General features: G+C 50.2%; 1 protein-coding gene across 3 annotated transcripts in view; it reads left to right on the top strand.

Moving 5' to 3' along the window:
- Positions 1-16,606, top strand: part of AGAP2 (ArfGAP with GTPase domain, ankyrin repeat and PH domain 2) — a 1,175,901-nt gene that overhangs the window by 393,867 nt on the left and 765,428 nt on the right. The window contains exon 1 of one of the 3 annotated variants that reach the window (XM_069653346.1): positions 6,191-12,042. The exons of 1 other annotated variant lie outside the window; for it this stretch is intronic. In XM_069653346.1, coding sequence (XP_069509447.1) covers positions 9,540-12,042 — 2,503 coding nt within the window. In that variant the 5' untranslated portion in view covers positions 6,191-9,539. Of the gene's footprint in view, positions 1-6,190; positions 12,043-16,606 lie in introns of those variants that run through there. One more of the 3 variants, XM_069653345.1, reaches the window with a different exon arrangement.

Here is a 16,606-nt window from a genome sequence, read left to right as displayed (position 1 = left end):
GCGAGGCTGGACAAATGGCTGCAGGCTGGCCTACAAAGCGGCTCGGGGTCAGGAATTGTTGTCTCAGTGCTGGTTGCTGGGTCAGAAGCACTGGTCGAGGCATATGGGACGTTGTTTGCGACTGTGGCTTAACAACAGTCAGCAGTGCAGACGGTTGCAGCTCGAGGGGCTCGACTAGCTCAAAAATGTCCTTTTAGGCGGACATCACTTGGTGCTTGTCGATTCACTCCTCCTAGCTTCTTCACTGGGCTTGTGTCGTTCGTTAAGGCGGACGCCACAAAGCTGAGGAGAGTGTTGCAGGCAGCTGCTTTGTCCTTGGTTTGGTTCAGACTAAGGGACTCTCTGGCACTTCCCAGCTAGTAACCTTGCTACAGAATCTATCAGGACGTGCTGTGTGCTGACTGGGTATGGGTTCTGCAGCTGATGGAGGGTCCACTGGATTCAGCATCTCCCTCTGTTCCCTGGGAGATGTTTACGGGAGGGATCTTGCTTCCCTCTTGGAGGTCCTTGCATCCCTTCACTGGTGGAAGGTATAAGGCAGACTGTACCTTCAGCCAGGGTACAATGCTGAGTTCTTCTTGTTACTCCTTGCAAAGTCTTTAGATGATCGGCCAAAAGAGGGGCTCCACACTCTTTTAAAGCCAAATGGCCCTGAGTGATTGGTGAAGGCTGAGCCTACCTTAATGAACCAATCCTGGGTCCCCTTCAACAATCTCCTGTATGTGTGCGGTCATAACCAGTGTGCTTTGCAACAGAAAAGGTAAAGGGCTGAAAACATGAAATACTAAGTCCCATCCATCTTCTCGTCTGTTGTGGATCAAAGGGTCTCTCTGGTTAAATGAGCTCTCTGTGGTTCCTGAGTAAAGCGGCAGGTCTCCCTTGAAGCTGCATCTGGACCAGACTTGTAGTCTCTGCCAAACCACATACTCGTACCTTCCGAATGGGGCCCCATGCAGTGATGACTACTGTAAATACATAGTTCCAGACATGACAGGTCACTGCCCTTGATACTGAGAGCGGGTAGATACAGTGCATATCAAAGGTTATTTGGGTTTTCCTGTCTTTTGTTAATCCTGCGAACAGGCCTCTCATGGGCCCGCTTGAAAAAACTCTGAATAGTATGCAAAGCTGCCACAAGCAGCTAACAAAGGACAGGGGTGGATCCATGGAGCCTTTGTTAGTTAATTAGGCTGGCCATGACAGGAGGAAGGTCTTTCCCTCCCCCTTCTGAAATGCCTGATGTACTCTTGGCTGTCATATTCCAATTAAATAGGATAGGGGGACAACGCCTGTAGGCTGTGTCCACCCAGAGTACATGGGTCTATGTGTATGTCATGCGGTGAGCATAGGGAAATGTGTGCGGATTAGCCCCACACATTTTCTCGAGGTTGATGTACCATCATTCAATTTCATTTAAAATTTCAAAAAAAGCCCAGGCGGGCGCACTCCCACTGTGCGGATTGTCGAATTCCTCACAGCCTCCCAACTCCAGTGGACAAAACTCTAAGCATGCTGCACAGCACTGGTGGACAGGTCTCTAATCGTGCTACCAAGCTATGCTCGACAGGGCTCTAAGCAGGCCTCTCAGTTTTGGTGGACAGGCCTCTAATCAGGCTGCCAATTCTGGTGGACAGGTTTATAATCAGGCTGCCCAGCTCTGGTGGACAGGTCCCTAAGCAGGCTGTCCAGCTCTGGTGGACAGGTCTCTAAGTAGGGCATTCAGCACTGGTGGACAGGTCTCTAAGCAGGCTGGCCAGCTCTAGTGGACAGGTCTCTAAGTAGGCTGCCCAGCACTGGTGTACAGGTCAATTTTGCAACAAGCATTTTACCTCCAAGATGCTATAGTTTTGCGGAACCTTCTTGGCCTTAAATAGCTGATTGAAATAACATATGTTGTTGAATTCAAGTACCCCCCGCCACCACCCCCCAGACAAGCAATTAAACAATATTGTATCTTGGTCCGCCACCTTTGTATTATGGTGGCAAAGTGCAGACTCGTTGGCAATTGTTTTCTGGTAAGTGAAATCCTGTGCCTACTTCCCTTGGCTATAAGTGCACTTCCTGTGCTCAGAGCAGGCCTTGGCTCTGCTGCCCTCTTCAGAAGCCCTTTCTCTCCATGGGGCACAGGCGTGTCCCTCTACTAATGCCCGCAGATTGATCTGAAAGTGGCAAAGAGTCAGTGAGGTACCTGTGATAGTGCCCCGCCCCCACTTCAGTCCGCCTGAGTCTGGGGACTCACTTGATGGTGATGGAACTGCGCAGGCCCAGCTTTGTCCCAGCTGGAACCATCAGAGGCTGAGTGCGGGGATGCAGAGGAGGAAGATGTCTTGCAAACCAAGCTCATGAGAGCATGCGCACGGCTCATTGGGCCCCTTGTATGGAGATGTCAGAGCTACTAGAGGAGGACAATCTTAATAACTTAAGAGTAGCTGGACCCTAGTTGGATCAGGGTTTTACAATAACACGTTACTAACGTATGGAATCGTATTCTTACTCTGTATCATGGCTAAAAAGGAGATTTCCATTGCCCAGAGTAGTCCGGAAAACTAACTCTCATCTAATGTAGTGCAGAGAAGTCCGACACTCCTGTGCTTGGTATTCTACATGTATTTATGCTGTTGTTTTCGGGACAGTTACAGATTTTCTATTCTGATGCATTGTTTATCCTTAATTGGGCTAATGATTAAATGCTTGATTTGTCTCTGTGAATAAATGCTTATATTGTTATCCTTTTTATTTATTGAGTGTGTATGCAGGAGCTATATTGTAGACAGCCCATTTGCCTTTTGCAGAGACCAGCCTGCGTTTTGAGCCTCGCTACCAAATGGTGAACTGAGTGTTTCTGTAAATACATTGTTTAACTTTCATTTAAGAGTTGTATATGGTGGGGCAAAAAGGATATCGAGGAAGACCACTTTTGGATCAGTTGACATTTCACAAATATAAAGTTTGCTGCCAACAAACGTTTTGATACGTCTTCGAACAGCATAACTAACGCAGCTCTAACTGCCACTAATCTTGGAGCCCTCGCTCCATTTTAATGTGTGCCTGCTCGCCTTCTGCCTATTTATTTAATTCAACTGTTACTGTATTTTTGTTTTCAGTCTTGCTAAATATTTTGTCTCTTTGTACACATTTCCTTGACATACCCACCTGCGGACTGATATGTAACACGTTCCAGCAGCTAGTGGTTCAAACTGCCCCTGTATTATTTATCTGTAACATGTATGTTAAGCTCAAGCGCCCAGATACCTAAGGGTTAGGTGCGCTCTACAAATAAATAAATAAACTAAACTAATATATTCTGCTCAGCATCTCATACTGTGAGCCCCACACAGTCAAAGTGTCAAAATGAAATATATTCAGGCAAGTTATGTCCTAGAATAATTGCTAGTCCAGTGTATAAACAAATTGTTGAGAAATATAATGAAAATGTCTTTCTTGCTTTTATTATTTATATAGCACACCTGGCCCATGGGCATCTGGGCATATATCCTACGTTACACACAAAAAATCATACACACACAGTTAATAGACAGAGTAACATACCTGTATAATATTTACAAGCAGGCAAAGGCAATTGCAGTGAATGTGTAAATCATAGATTTAGTGGAGATGCAGCGATGCAGTGTGTGGATCTGGTCCATGAGCCATGCTTGCATGGTAAAATGTTAGCTTGCAGGAAGAATGGAGTAAGAGATTGGGCATTGTTATCTCGTCTGAGGTATGGCAGAATGTGTGCGCAAATGTGAATCTGTGTTCATTGAGTCTTTGTGAGAGATCCAGGCAAATTAAAATACTCAATTGGGTCAATTGGAGCCCTGAAAGAATGGAGAAAAGAGGCAAGTCAGATTCAAACGAATGCCGGGGTTGTTCAGGTGAGGTCGGAACTCTGGAGCACATGCTTTGGAGTTGTGCACGTGTGCGTGATGTCTGGTCTGAACTATGTGTTGTGTGTTTGAGAGTTCTTGAAGTACATATTGACCTAGCTTTCAAGACAATGATGCTTGGATGTGATGAAATGTTGGATATCTTGACAATATCTCAGAAGAAATGGCTCCTCAGGGGAGCATTGATTTGTAAAAAAAAATGTTTTTACGTGGTTGGATGTCGCGAGTGGCCCCACTATTGGATGATTGGTTTGAGGAAATGTACAAACTTGCAGACATGGAAATTGCAATTTACAAAAGACAGAAGAAAGTGAAGATTTATGATAACATGTGGGGGAAATTCTTAGATCAGCACTAGTTTCACGAAGAAGTTTGATGTTTTGGGCGCGGGGAGGGGGAATGGGGCTAGTTTGAATATGCTTTACTTGCGCTTGATTTATCTCACTTTTATTAATGTCATTTCAAGGTTAATTAGTGTATATATGTTTTATTACTATATTCTGGACATGTATTGGCTGTTTTTAAACTATAAATAAAGTATTTTAAAAAAGTGATGTCTTAGAAGCCTTTGCAGCGTGTTGTGCATCTTCTGCACACTCTATCTAGCTCAGGGGTTTGCAACTTGTGGCTCTCTCGATGTTTTGGACTAAAACTCCCATCTGCCCTAGCCAGCAGAGAGAGAGGTGTAGGATCATGGGGGCTGTAGTCCAAAACATCTGGAGAGCTGCAGGTTGCAGACCGCTGTCTAGCTGCGATGACTAAAACAAAGCAAAGAGGTGATGGCCGGAAAGTTTAGAATGAATCTTAACCTCTGGCAATGCTCTTGGCAACCCCGCCCCACCCCCAGACCAGCGTTCTTCGCCTGCCAAGCCATTAGAGAAGGGGGAAGACCATATAGTGGTTTGGGGAGTTGCCCAGAGCAGTGCTGGAGGTTAAGATTAATTCTAAAGCTTCCCGCCATCTCCTATAGGTTTGTCCAGTTGCTATGACTGACTGGCCTCGATGGGAGTTTTTACCTGTTTGGTGTTGGAGTGCGCCGCGAAGTGGCATGTAACTAAATCTGGAATTCATGCCCGGGGTTCTCCTCGCGCCCATCAGCATCACCACTTAAACCCTGTCCTCCCACTGAGCTCATCCTTACTCCATGCGCCCAGCTGGGGCCTCTTCTCCTGCCTCCTCTGACTCGCCCCATGTTTACCTCAATGCCGCCTGCAGCCGCCCGCCCCCCGGCCCTCTCCTCGCTCTTCATTCCCCGGGCCTCCCACCCAAGCTCCCCACATCTCTAGTTGCTTTCCTTCTCGGATCCCCCTGTCTCCCCAGCCCCCCCTCCCCATCTTCACCTGCCTCGCCCTCCCGGTGTCGCCCAGTCTTGGTAGCGCGTGGAAGTAGGCGAAGGAAGGCGATTGGCAGGTAGTATTTATAAAGCGCAGCATTTGCATTTCCGTGGCCTCTTGGCGCTGAGCGCTGTCTGGGTGAGTGAGAGTGTGACCTGCCGCAGGTGCGCGTCCCTTGGGAGCCAGTACTTACAGAGGATAGTCCGCACCTGTAGCTTCCCAGTGGCTGCTGCCCCCATCGCCCCCCTAACCCCTTAGACTTAGCCTGCCTCTGGTTAATAGATCATAATAACGCTTGCCTTCCCATGGCATTGGCTGTTCAGCGTCGTTTTACCAGGCATCTTGGAATGATGCCACCCTGTGCAATTTATATACTAAATAATGTATCGAGTCTTTAATTCCCGTAAATAATTGAACACCACCAGCAGCCTGGCTAGACTTAAAACTTGCTCCAGGTTACGCCGCGCGGTTTTCTGTTTAATGAGTGTGAAGCCGTTCTCCGCTATACACACGGATGTTCCGCTTGCATTGCAGGGGTCCGATACCCGAGAAGATGGCAGGTATGCCTGCGACCAGGCAGCCAGGGGGCTGCGGCACGCGCCGGGGCCTGCGCCTCGCGGCAGGGGGCTGCGACACGCGCCAGGCCGCTGCTTCTTCCCGTGATCTAGCTACCTGCCCATGGAGTAAGGCTCTTTAATGTGTGGGCTCTGCCTGCGTTGCTTGCTAATTTCCTTGCGGACTGAGCAACTATTCCAGAGAACTCCTGCACTGCGGTCCGTGGTGCTTGGTTATACCAAAAAACATAAATATATATATAATGATGAACAGTGCAGCACCTAGACGTACACACAAGTTGATCGTGTGGGGGTTATCGGTTGTCAGACAAATAAACGGAACCCGATGGGCTGGAATGAGAGTGCTCCGATCCTAGGGGATCCGGTCCGGGTTTTCGCGGCAGCCTCGTTTCTTGGATGCGAATTCTTCAACGTGTGAACTCCCAGGTTCGCATTCTCCTTGGAGCGCGCAGGGTGTGAAGCGGAACGTGTTTGCGGCGCCTTGCCTGCGTCCTTCGAAGATTCTCTGCCCGGGTGACTGCGCGGTTCCTCGGCCCGGCCTGGCTGATGCGTACAGTTCCCACCGCGTCCATTTCGGCCCCCTCTGGACGGCGGGGAGGTGGGGGCTGGTTAGCGAGCCTCCCCCTGCGAGAGGCGCCCGGGCCGCTGCTGCTGCTGCAGGTACCGCTGGATGCGAGAGGTCGCTAACGAGCCGCCTGATTGCCACGGTAACCGCATCCCCGGCTGCTGATGCATCCTCCCTCCCTGGACCCAAGATGAGTAGGATGCTGATACGGCGGCGGCGGAGCTGAGCGGGCCTCGCCAGCACTGCAGATCACACGGGGTGGTGGGGGGGGGGCTTCTGGTGCCAAAGGACATGGCCGGTCATCTTTCCGCCAGCGAAGGACGAGGGAGTCGGGGCCGAGCGGTGGAACCCGCCGGGGGCTCGTGCAAGCCTCCGTCAGTGCCATGAGGAGCGTGGAGGGCCGCTTCTTCCATCGCATTGCTGACTGTTTCACGCCGCGCTGCCTTCCCAAGAAAGCGGGTCGGGGTCCTTTCCGTTTTTATTTTATTTTTCCTACCCCCACTTCACAGATTTATTTCTCCCCAGCCTGGACTGAGGAGGTGCTCTTTGATTTGCTCTTCCTCCTGGGGCTCAGCTGCGGGAAGCCTGGTCCGTTTCCTCCTGTCTGCGAGGGCTATTGGGAGTAATTCTTCCGAGGTGGCCCAGGCGTCGCGCTGGAACTCATCTGACTCCAAGGTGCGTCCATCAGCCCCGGCGTTGGGTTTCCATCGGAGGAAATATCGCGCGAGAGCTGTCTTCATGTCTTCTGCCTGGAGGGGGGATGTCTCTGCGGCGTTTACCGCTTAATGCCATATGGTCTGCAGGAGCATCCTGCTGAACCTCGCAGGTGGCCAGGCGCATTGCCCGATACCCACTCCAGGCGCCCTTCCGCATCGGTCCTTCAGAAGGGTCTTCCTCCAAGGCCTCTATGCGCTTTCCAAGAATATGGGGCCTAAAGAACAGCATTCATTGCTGATTTGGTGTGTGTACGTGGTCACTGGATCTCCAGGAACATCCTCCACCGAACTCTCCGGGAACCTTCTGCTAAGCAGGGCCTCCAAAACCAGCGTTCAACACTGATTCCAGGTGTCCCCGCCATCAGTCCCTTAGGAGCATCATCCAGCCTGGCCTCCAAAACCAGCGTTCAACACTGATTCCAGGTGTCCCCCGCCATCAGTCCCTTAGGAGCATCATCCAGCCTGGCCTCCAAAACCACCATTCAATACTGATTCCAGGTGTCCCTCCGCCACCTGTCCCTTAGGAGCATCATCCAGCCTGGCCTCCAAAACCATAATTCAACATTGATTCCAGGTGTCCCCCTCCATCAGTCCCTTAGGCGCATCATCCAGCCTGGCCTCCGGGTATATGCTGCCATTGAGGTCCTCTAAGAACATCATGAAGCCCTGAATATATGTGTGCCCCTTGGTATTTCCCCCCCACATCAGGAGTATCCTGGTGAACGGTCAGATTTTTTCCTTACGGGAACCCAAAAGTATCCCTAAACTTTGGAAAAGTGATTTTTCTCAGTGGCATTCCTAAAGCTTCATCCCAAGTGCATCTTTGAACCAAGGTACCCAAAGAGCTCCCCTTTCTCTGGTAGTATACCAGCACCCAGACTCCGAAGAGTATTCCTGTACTGGGTCTCCTGGAGAATCCCCAAGCCCACGTCCCCAGTAGAACACTTTATCCGAGGGCACAAGAAAATCCTTGAACTCCAATCTTCAGTTGCCTTCCTGATCCCAAGTTTTAAGAGAATCCCTGACCACGCGTCCCCTGCAATATACATGCGCTAAGATTCACAAGATCCCCAGCCAGGCCCGGCCAACGCCATCATCCATGAACCAAGCCCTCAAAGGGATCCTGAAACAAGGTTCAAAGTAGTGCCTCTGAAGCAATAGCCATCCTTAACACAGATTTATAAAAGCCTCCTTGAACCCTAGCACCAATAACCTCCTTCACTCTGCCTTCAGAAGCATCCCTTATCTTCATCCCTCAAGAGCTGCCCTGAACTGAGCACCTCCAGAGTCTACCTGATCCATGACCACAAGAGTTTCACAGAGCATAGATCCTAAAAAACATCTCTGATCCTAAACTCCAGGAGAGTACCATAACCCAAACCACCAAGAGTGTATCTAAGCCTCGGTCCCCAACAGCATTGCCATATCCAGGCCTTCAGGAGCCTAGACACCTCCCTTTGCCGGACCCAGATCTCCAAGTGAATTCCCTAATCCATACCCCAAAGAACATACCTGAACATAAGGGACCAAGAGTGCCTCCAACCCAGGCCACATAACGCCCTTACAGATTATCCTTGCACAGAGGCCCTCAAGATCCCCCCTTGAAACAAGGCCACTGTAGCATATTTTACACTGGACCTTAAGCAGCATCCCTGAACCCAGTTCCACAAGAGCATCTCTGAACCCTGATACAGAAATAGAAGCCCGAAACACAAGTCCCTGATAGCGTTCTTGGCCAAATGAAACATTCCTGAACCTATTGTTTCAATAGCATCCTTCCTTAAATCTTTGTCCTCTGGACAATTTCCAAAACTGGATAAAGCAGGGAATTTTCCAAGCTTAATATTGGGAACATTCTAAATCCATCTCCCCTCGGCATGCCCATCAAACTGGATCCCTTAGATTATCCATCAACTCTGAGGCTTGATTAACATCACTCAAATCCGATGCACTGCACGAATAGCCAATCCTGATCTCCAGGAGTGTCCTTGAATCTTGTGCCCAAGAGCATCCAACATCAGTGTTCTCCACCCCTAGCTGCAAGCAACATACTCGTCTCGAGGAGCATTTTGCAAACCACATGTACTGAGGAATTATTCAACACTCGTACATAGAAGTGATCTTCAGCGAGCTACCCCAGGGAATCCTTCTTCCCTAATGTCCCCCACAATCATCCTTCTCTGAGCCTAAGTTGCATTGTGGTAGGGATGGCCACATAAGATTCCTTGATCTCTGGTCCTCATGCTCATCCTCAACTTCTCGTACCTGAGAACCCTGCCCTGAGCTGGTCTCCAGCACCGTCCTTAAGCACATGCCGCCGTTCCGACTAGGTGTCGGGATTTGTTCCTGAAAGTGTTCGCATGGGGATGCACCGACGACTGTAACATTACCATAGTGGTTTTGAAGAGAAGTCTCCCACTGCCAGCAGCGCTCTGTGGCTGCACTGCCGAGTAAGACCCATGAGCAGAGGCGCCACCCTCCAGAGAAGGACCACCACCTACCTCATTTCCTTGACCCTTGTCAAGCTAGAAGCTGTCAGTCAGGAGAAGAGCAAAAGGGCTTCCGACCCAGGACCCGAGGATTCCTGGGGGTCACTCCCAGGTCATGAGGGCCCCAGGGAGCCCAAACCAGGTAAAGAGGCCTCCTCTCACTTCAGTCCCCATGGGCCAGGGGACTCCCTTGATGGTTTGGGCCCTGGAAGTGCGCAGGGGCCAGACTTGTCCCAGCTGAAACCATCAGAGGCTCAGGTAGGGGATGAAGAGGAAGAAGATGTCTTTTGCTCATCTGCCGAAGGTGGCCCATGCGCAAGCAAGAGGCAGGAGAGGTCCTTCCAGCGCCAAGATGCCATGTGGATTAGCACCAGTGTCACTTCCGACTGCTTCCTTCAGAGCTCCCCGGGATCAACTGGAGGGAGGAAGAGCAGTAGCGGGGGATCCACCTCTACGACTGGGCACCCTTCCCCTCAGTCTGTCAGCCCGCAGTTCTTTGCAACGACTCGTCCCCTTTCCTTTGGGGGAGTGGCTGGATCACAAGGGCAGTGGGGTTCTCCCACACCCGAGGTTTCCCACTCCGGCCTCAAAGAAGCCAAGGCTGTCCCGGCTCCACCAGTTGTTGTGAAAGAGGCTAGGGTGGTTGCAGGGGTCAAGGAGAGCGCTCGGCCTCCAGAGTTAAAGGAAAAACCCCGGCCCCCTGAGTTGAAAGAGAAACCACGGCCTCTCGATGTGGAGAAGACCTTGCCAGCAGAGGTGAAAGAGAGACCCCGACCGCCAGAGGTGAAGGAGAGACCCCGACCGCCAGAGGTGAAGGAGAGACCGCGACCGCCAGAGGTTAAGGAGAGACCCAGACCGCCAGAGGTAAAGGAGAAACCTAAACCTCTGGAGGTGGAGAGACCCCGTCCTCTGGAGGCGAAGGAGAATCTGTGGGCTCCAGATTCGAAGGAGGGCCCAAAGCATCTGGAAGCCAAGAAGGAAGCCCCACGGCCACCCGAAAGACCTTCCAGAGCCTCTTTGTATGGTAAAGCTCAGAAATTTAGGAACCTTACTGGTACAACTCAAGTCAGTCCGGTACAATCCTTGGCCCACCAAGGCCCAGAGAATCCTGCAGGTGATATTTGTACCGGCCAGACCCCAAGTGCCGCTAACGCTGCCCAAGACCACACCGCATCCACTAGTGCAACAGGTCTGGCTCAGACGCCTGTGGCCCTTCACCAGGCAAAGCACCCTGAGCCTAAAAACTCAGCCTCTCATCCAATCATTCCATGTCCAGGACCAAAGGCAACAACACTTATTCTAGGCTCCCATTCCCAGACTCCCCCTGTCAACAGCCAAACCCAGAGTCCAGTGCAGAAGACCTCAGGATTGACAACAGTCACAACCCATAGCCGAACCCCTACAGTCACCACCCAGGCTCAGGCCTCGACCATCATCACCCAGTCCCGTTCCCCCACTATCACTGCACAAGCCCCAACTTCTACCGTCACCACCTACTCCCGTTCCCCCACTGTCACCGCCCAAGCCCAAACTACTGCCGTGTTCTCCCACTCCTCTTCCCCATCCATCATAACCGCAGGCCCCATTTATGCAGCCAGAGCACAGACCCCCACTGGTACTAGCAGGTCCCAGACCCCCACTATTCCAGCAAGGGTGCTGACCCCTACTGTGCCAGCTAGGGCACAAACCCCTACCATCACAACTAGGGCACAGACTCCCACTGCCATACCTCTATCACAGAGCGTTGAACTAAAGTCGGCGGCTAATAGTTCTGTCACAGGGAGGACCCAAAGTCCTAAATCCGCTAGCCAGGACCAAACCCCCAAGGGAAAGGGTGCACCTCCTCCTGCCACAGCCCAGACCCCGAGCCCTGAATGTAAAGATGGCAGTGAGCAGGGGACCCCAACATCGACTGGAAAGGGCGATTTGTCCTCCCCTCACTCAGTTGACGAGAAGGGAAGCCGCATACCTAGACATCCAGGGAGCGTCAAAGGCCCGAGACCCGAGCCCCAGATCATCGTGTCGGAATCCCGGCGCGAGAAGGGGCTCAGCGCTAAAGGCTCCAGCCGGCGCTCCTGGCACGAGAGTGAGCGGAAGGCCAAGGCCAGGGCGGCAGCGGCCAGGGGTAGCCCCCGTGGTGAGGGCCTTCTGCCAGGGAACGTGACACCCAAATCCAGCTTGTCCCCCTCTTCCTGTGACCCCAAAGGCTTCCGCAAGGGTGGTAAGAGCAAGACCCTGGACAACAGCGACCTGCACGGCCTGTCTGAGGACCTGAAACGGGGTCGCGACAGTGGCAGCGGCATTGGTGGAGGTGGCGGGGGGACGCTGGAAAAGGGAAGGGCCTCAACCCGAGACCGCAAGATGCTTAAGTTCATCAGTGGAATATTTGCCAAGAACACTGCCTCGGTGGCCTCTTCGCCTGTGGGTTTAAGCCAAAGGGAGCTCGGAGAAGAGAGCAAGAGCACCCCCTCAAGTGAGTACAAGCTGAAAGGGCAGTCATTTTGTGGTTCTAAAAGGCAGACACTCGTATTTGGGAATGCCAGGGAAATCTTGCGGCAGGGTCCCGGAAAGTATGGTAGGATTGGGGTGGAGCCAGTTATTTTGATTGGCACCACCTGAACCCAGCCTTCCTTTCAGAATGTCCAGCCTGCGAGCAGTTCCTGCATTTCCTAGTTATGGTTACCAGATGATACCATGACACTGGGGACAGTGTGTTCATGTCCTGGGATTTGCTTTAACTTTCAGTGCTGGAAATAGTCAAAATGTACTGGGGGAACAGGACGCCCAACCCCCGTTCCCTGCCCTCCCCTTTCGGCGCGCCGGGCGGAGGGGGCGTGGAATTGTCGGTGTGGGCGGGACTGGGACCAGATTGTCCGTTGTGTAGGCGTGACTTGGGGGCAGAGCAAAGTGTCAAATGATGTGCGTGCCCTGAATATAGGATGCTGGCTGCTTTGCATAAAAACAAAGTGCATTTTGGGTACATAAGAATGACCACCAATTTATCAAACATGTATGTGATAATAATTAAAATGTTAATTTCTTCTGAGCATGAAATGCACACTAGTTATGGTGCTCATTTCCTCTGTCAGAATAGTCACCATGACAGTAAAATGTGTGTGAAGCATGAGACATATATACAGCTTTGGACCGTTTAATTGTTTAAGTTTAGGATGTTGAGGAAAGGATGACATTACAATGCAGCCACTGCACATCTGTTCAGGGAGAGGGACAGAGAGCTTTCTGAACTTGGGGTTTGGCCTCATGTCCAGATAGTTTTTGTTTGAGCCCAACTCCTCCCCTCTTAACTTTGGTTTTACTTTAGTCAATTTTGTGCCATTGTAGTGACCCAAGACATAAACTCCCAGAATGCAAATGAGAGTGAAATAATAACTGAAGAATGGGGCATGTGGTCCCCAATGGCATGTGGTCATCTGGTAGCCTTGTTCTTGCACAGCAACGTTGTTTATTGAATCAACAGAAAGCATTTTTGCTTACGTCTTCTATAATGGAAGGCTTCCAGGTTTGCTTGGTAAAGCGATCAGAGTATTGCAGTCTTGTGCCAACGATCCTGGAGGCCAAATGGCTCATGCAGCTGCCAGCACAACCACACTTTGCATTCATCGATAAACCACACACACTTTGAAGGTCATTTTGGCATGTTCTAAATGTTTCTTAATACTACAAATACAGGCAGATAAACATTCATCACATCTCATACTTCAGGCTGATGTGTACTTTGTATAGATTGTATCTGTGTTTCTAATTTATAGAACTTAGATTCAGTCCTAAATGATCAAAGCACCAGGTATCCAGACTTTGCTTAATGCTGCACTGCAGCGAATACATTGTCATGCTAGGATACAGCGCTTCAAAGTCATGCCAGTGACCGCAGTGCACCGACCAAACACTTCTGACAATGAAATGACCACCAAACCAAAGGTATCTGAAACCATTGGGTTCCATTGTTTTCAATAGCACCATCACACAATAAATAGGCAGGTATGTGTTTGATACACACAAAACCCCACTTGTGTGTGCATGACAAGAAAAACACATCCACGTAGCAGCAAGGAAACCTGTATTAAGAGTATTTGGAAATTTCAGAGGAAGCCATGCGCTGAGGGTCGGCAAAAATGTGTATTTTGTATGTGTATTTATTTGGTTCTTCAGCCACAAGTGCCATGAATAGTAGCAACAGTTAGTGGCAGCGCTCACAATTCTAGTTGACTTAGTAGAGTTACTTAAGGTATGTGGGTGGTGGCAGGAGTCACAGGGGTAGGGTGTGGATACATGGAAAGTGGACAATTGACAACAAAAAAAGATATGCATAAAGGTCCTATACATTCAGTGTTCACCCAGCAATTATATCATTACTTAGTTACACCAGGTTACGATACATGTAGGAGAAATGTGCTTACTCACCCCACCCCCCCAGCCCCTGTGGGATGAGGCGACCGGGATCATGATCTCACCTTGTCCCAGTCGGTCAAGTAGTTTGATCTTGAGAAATCCACTTTATTCTGTTCTGCGTCAATTCATTGACTTGGCCGCACTTAGAAATAGTTGTTTTTAACAGTCATCTGAATAGTAGATATTAGCAGGATGTTGGATTGTCCCGTTGGAAAAAGAGCAGAGTTTAATCAAGAAACACGGCTAAGCTTTCCTTAACAAGTTCTGAAGATTGCCATGATTTGTCCCGCAAAATGTTGCCTTATCTCTCTGTCATTATGTTCTTACTTTTGATAATAATACAACATGCATTTTGCATCAAACATTTGTAAGTAATCATCTGTGATGTGTGTCTGACATTTTATAGGGCTTGATAGGGGCCTGTTGGATTTTAGGAAGTCACTGAAATCCCATTGTCTGAGGGCACAAGATCACTGATCTTCTAGTCCTGCAACCAAGACAAAAAGCCAAGAAAACTTCAGAGCATTTTAGGACATTTGCCAGCAAGGCGTAGTTCTCATTGAACAGTCGCCAAATGTTCTCCACCCCCTGCAAATAGATCCTTTTTGAAGACATACCTTTAGCGAAAGGCGCTAATATGGCTCTGTTCCTGAGTGCTTCCGGCTTCGGCAGGTATGTAGACTGAGGCACTCGCAGCTTTATCGTAAGACACTAATATGGTTTCAGGAGAGACCCATTCTGTTCTTGAGAGCCTCCAGCTTCAGCAGGTATGTAGACTGAGGCCCTCGCAGCTTTAGCGTAAGATGCTAATATAGATTGAGGAGAGATCCGATCTGTTCTGGAGTGCTTCCAGCTTCGGCAGGTATGTAGACTGAGGCACTCCCAGCTTTAGCGTAAGACAGTGATATAGATTGATGAGAGACCCGATCTGTTCTTCAGTGCTTTCAGCTTCAGCAGGTAGTATGTAGACTGAGGCACTCGCAGCTTTAGCGTAAAACGCAAATATAGATTGAGGAGAGACCCGATCTGTTCTTGAGTGCTTCCGGCTTCAGCAGGTATGTAAGCTGTGGCACTTGCAGCTTTAGCGTAAGACGCTAATATAGATTGAGGAGAGACCCAGTATGTTCTTGCGTGCTTCCAGCTTCAGCAGGTATGTAGATTGAGGCACTCACAGCTTTAGCGTAAGACGCTAATATAGATTGAGGAGAGACCCGATCTGTTCTTGAGTGCTTCCGGCTTGAGAAGGTATGTAAATTGTGGCACTTGCAGCTTTAGCGTAAGACGCTACTATAGATTGAGGAGGGACCTGATCTGTTCTTGCATGCTTCCGGCTTGGGCAGGTATGTAGACTGATGCACTTGCAGCTTTAGCGTAAGACACTAATATAGATTGAGGAGAGACCCAATCTGTTCTTGAGTGCTTCCGGCTTCAGCAGGTATGTAGACTGAGGCACTTGCAGCTTTAGCGTAAAACACTAATATAGATTGAGGAGAGATCTGATCTGCTCTTCAGTGCTTCGGGCTTCAGCAGGTATGTCGACTGAGGCACTCGCAGCTTTAGCGTAAGACACTAATATAGATTGAGGAGAGATCTGATCTGCTCTTCAGTGCTTCCAGCTTCAGCAGGTATGTAGACTGAGGCACTCGCAGCTTTAGCGTAAGACACTGATATAGATTGAGGAGAGACCCGATCTGTTCTTGAGTGCTTCCAGCTTCAGCAGGTATGTAGACTGAGGCACTCGCAGCTTTAACGTAAGACACTGATATAGATTGAGGAGAGACCCGATCTGTTCTTGAGTGCTTCCAGCTTCAGCAGGTATGTAGACTGAGGCACTTGCAGCTTTAGCGTAAGACGATAATACAGATTGAGGAGAGATCTGATCTGCTCTTCAGTGCTTCCAGCTTCAGCAGATAGTATGTAGACTGAGGCACTCACAGCTTTTAGCGTAATATGCTATTATAGATTGAACAGAGACACACAGAGGCGTTGCTAGGGGGATGGGCTGAGAGGGCTATAGCCCCGGGTCTTTAGGTTGTAGACCCAGATGGAAGCTCAGGGACTGCATCCAATGCCCCAGGCCCCGGGCCGCATGAAATGCAGGACGATGGAGGGTCTGGGAGTTTAGGCGCGGGGTGGTGGGAAACGGCGCAAAAGCGTAGGGAGGGGCGTCCGAACGGCACCACAAGAAACAAAAGCCCAGGAAAGGGCAGGAAGCAGCACCTGGGAAGGTGCGAAATATAACAGCAAGGGGCCAGGGGGGTAACCCGGCTGCCCCCAAGAAAGAACAAAAGGCCGGGGGTGTATAAGTAAGCCAGGAAAAGGAGAGGCGCACAAACCAGGTAAGAGCTCACCTCTCTCGGCTAGGCTCTTAGTGCCTGGATAAGGGGAAGGAAAAACGTTTGCTCTTGCGGGCTCACACATTTCCACCTCCTCTTAATTCGATCTAAACGGAGTGGCTACGAGTTCGCCCAGCCGTGCCGGAGCAGGAGCGACCCAGAAGTACCAGCTGCGAGCGAATAGAGCACTTTCGCCGTGGACAAGCGAGACGGGTGAGAAAGATCGGGATTAGAAGACTAGGAGAAACAGAGGACGCACGGTGCGAAGGAGCAGGAAGGCGTGGCTGGCAG

The sequence above is a fragment of the Ambystoma mexicanum genome, chromosome 3q (assembly GCF_040938575.1).
Source record: "Ambystoma mexicanum isolate Mex_15411 chromosome 3q, UKY_AmexF1_1, whole genome shotgun sequence".
In the NCBI taxonomy this organism is placed as follows: Eukaryota; Metazoa; Chordata; class Amphibia; order Caudata; family Ambystomatidae; genus Ambystoma; species Ambystoma mexicanum.
The sequence above is the reverse complement of the archived record's forward strand: the minus strand, read 5'-3'. Positions and strand labels throughout refer to the sequence as shown.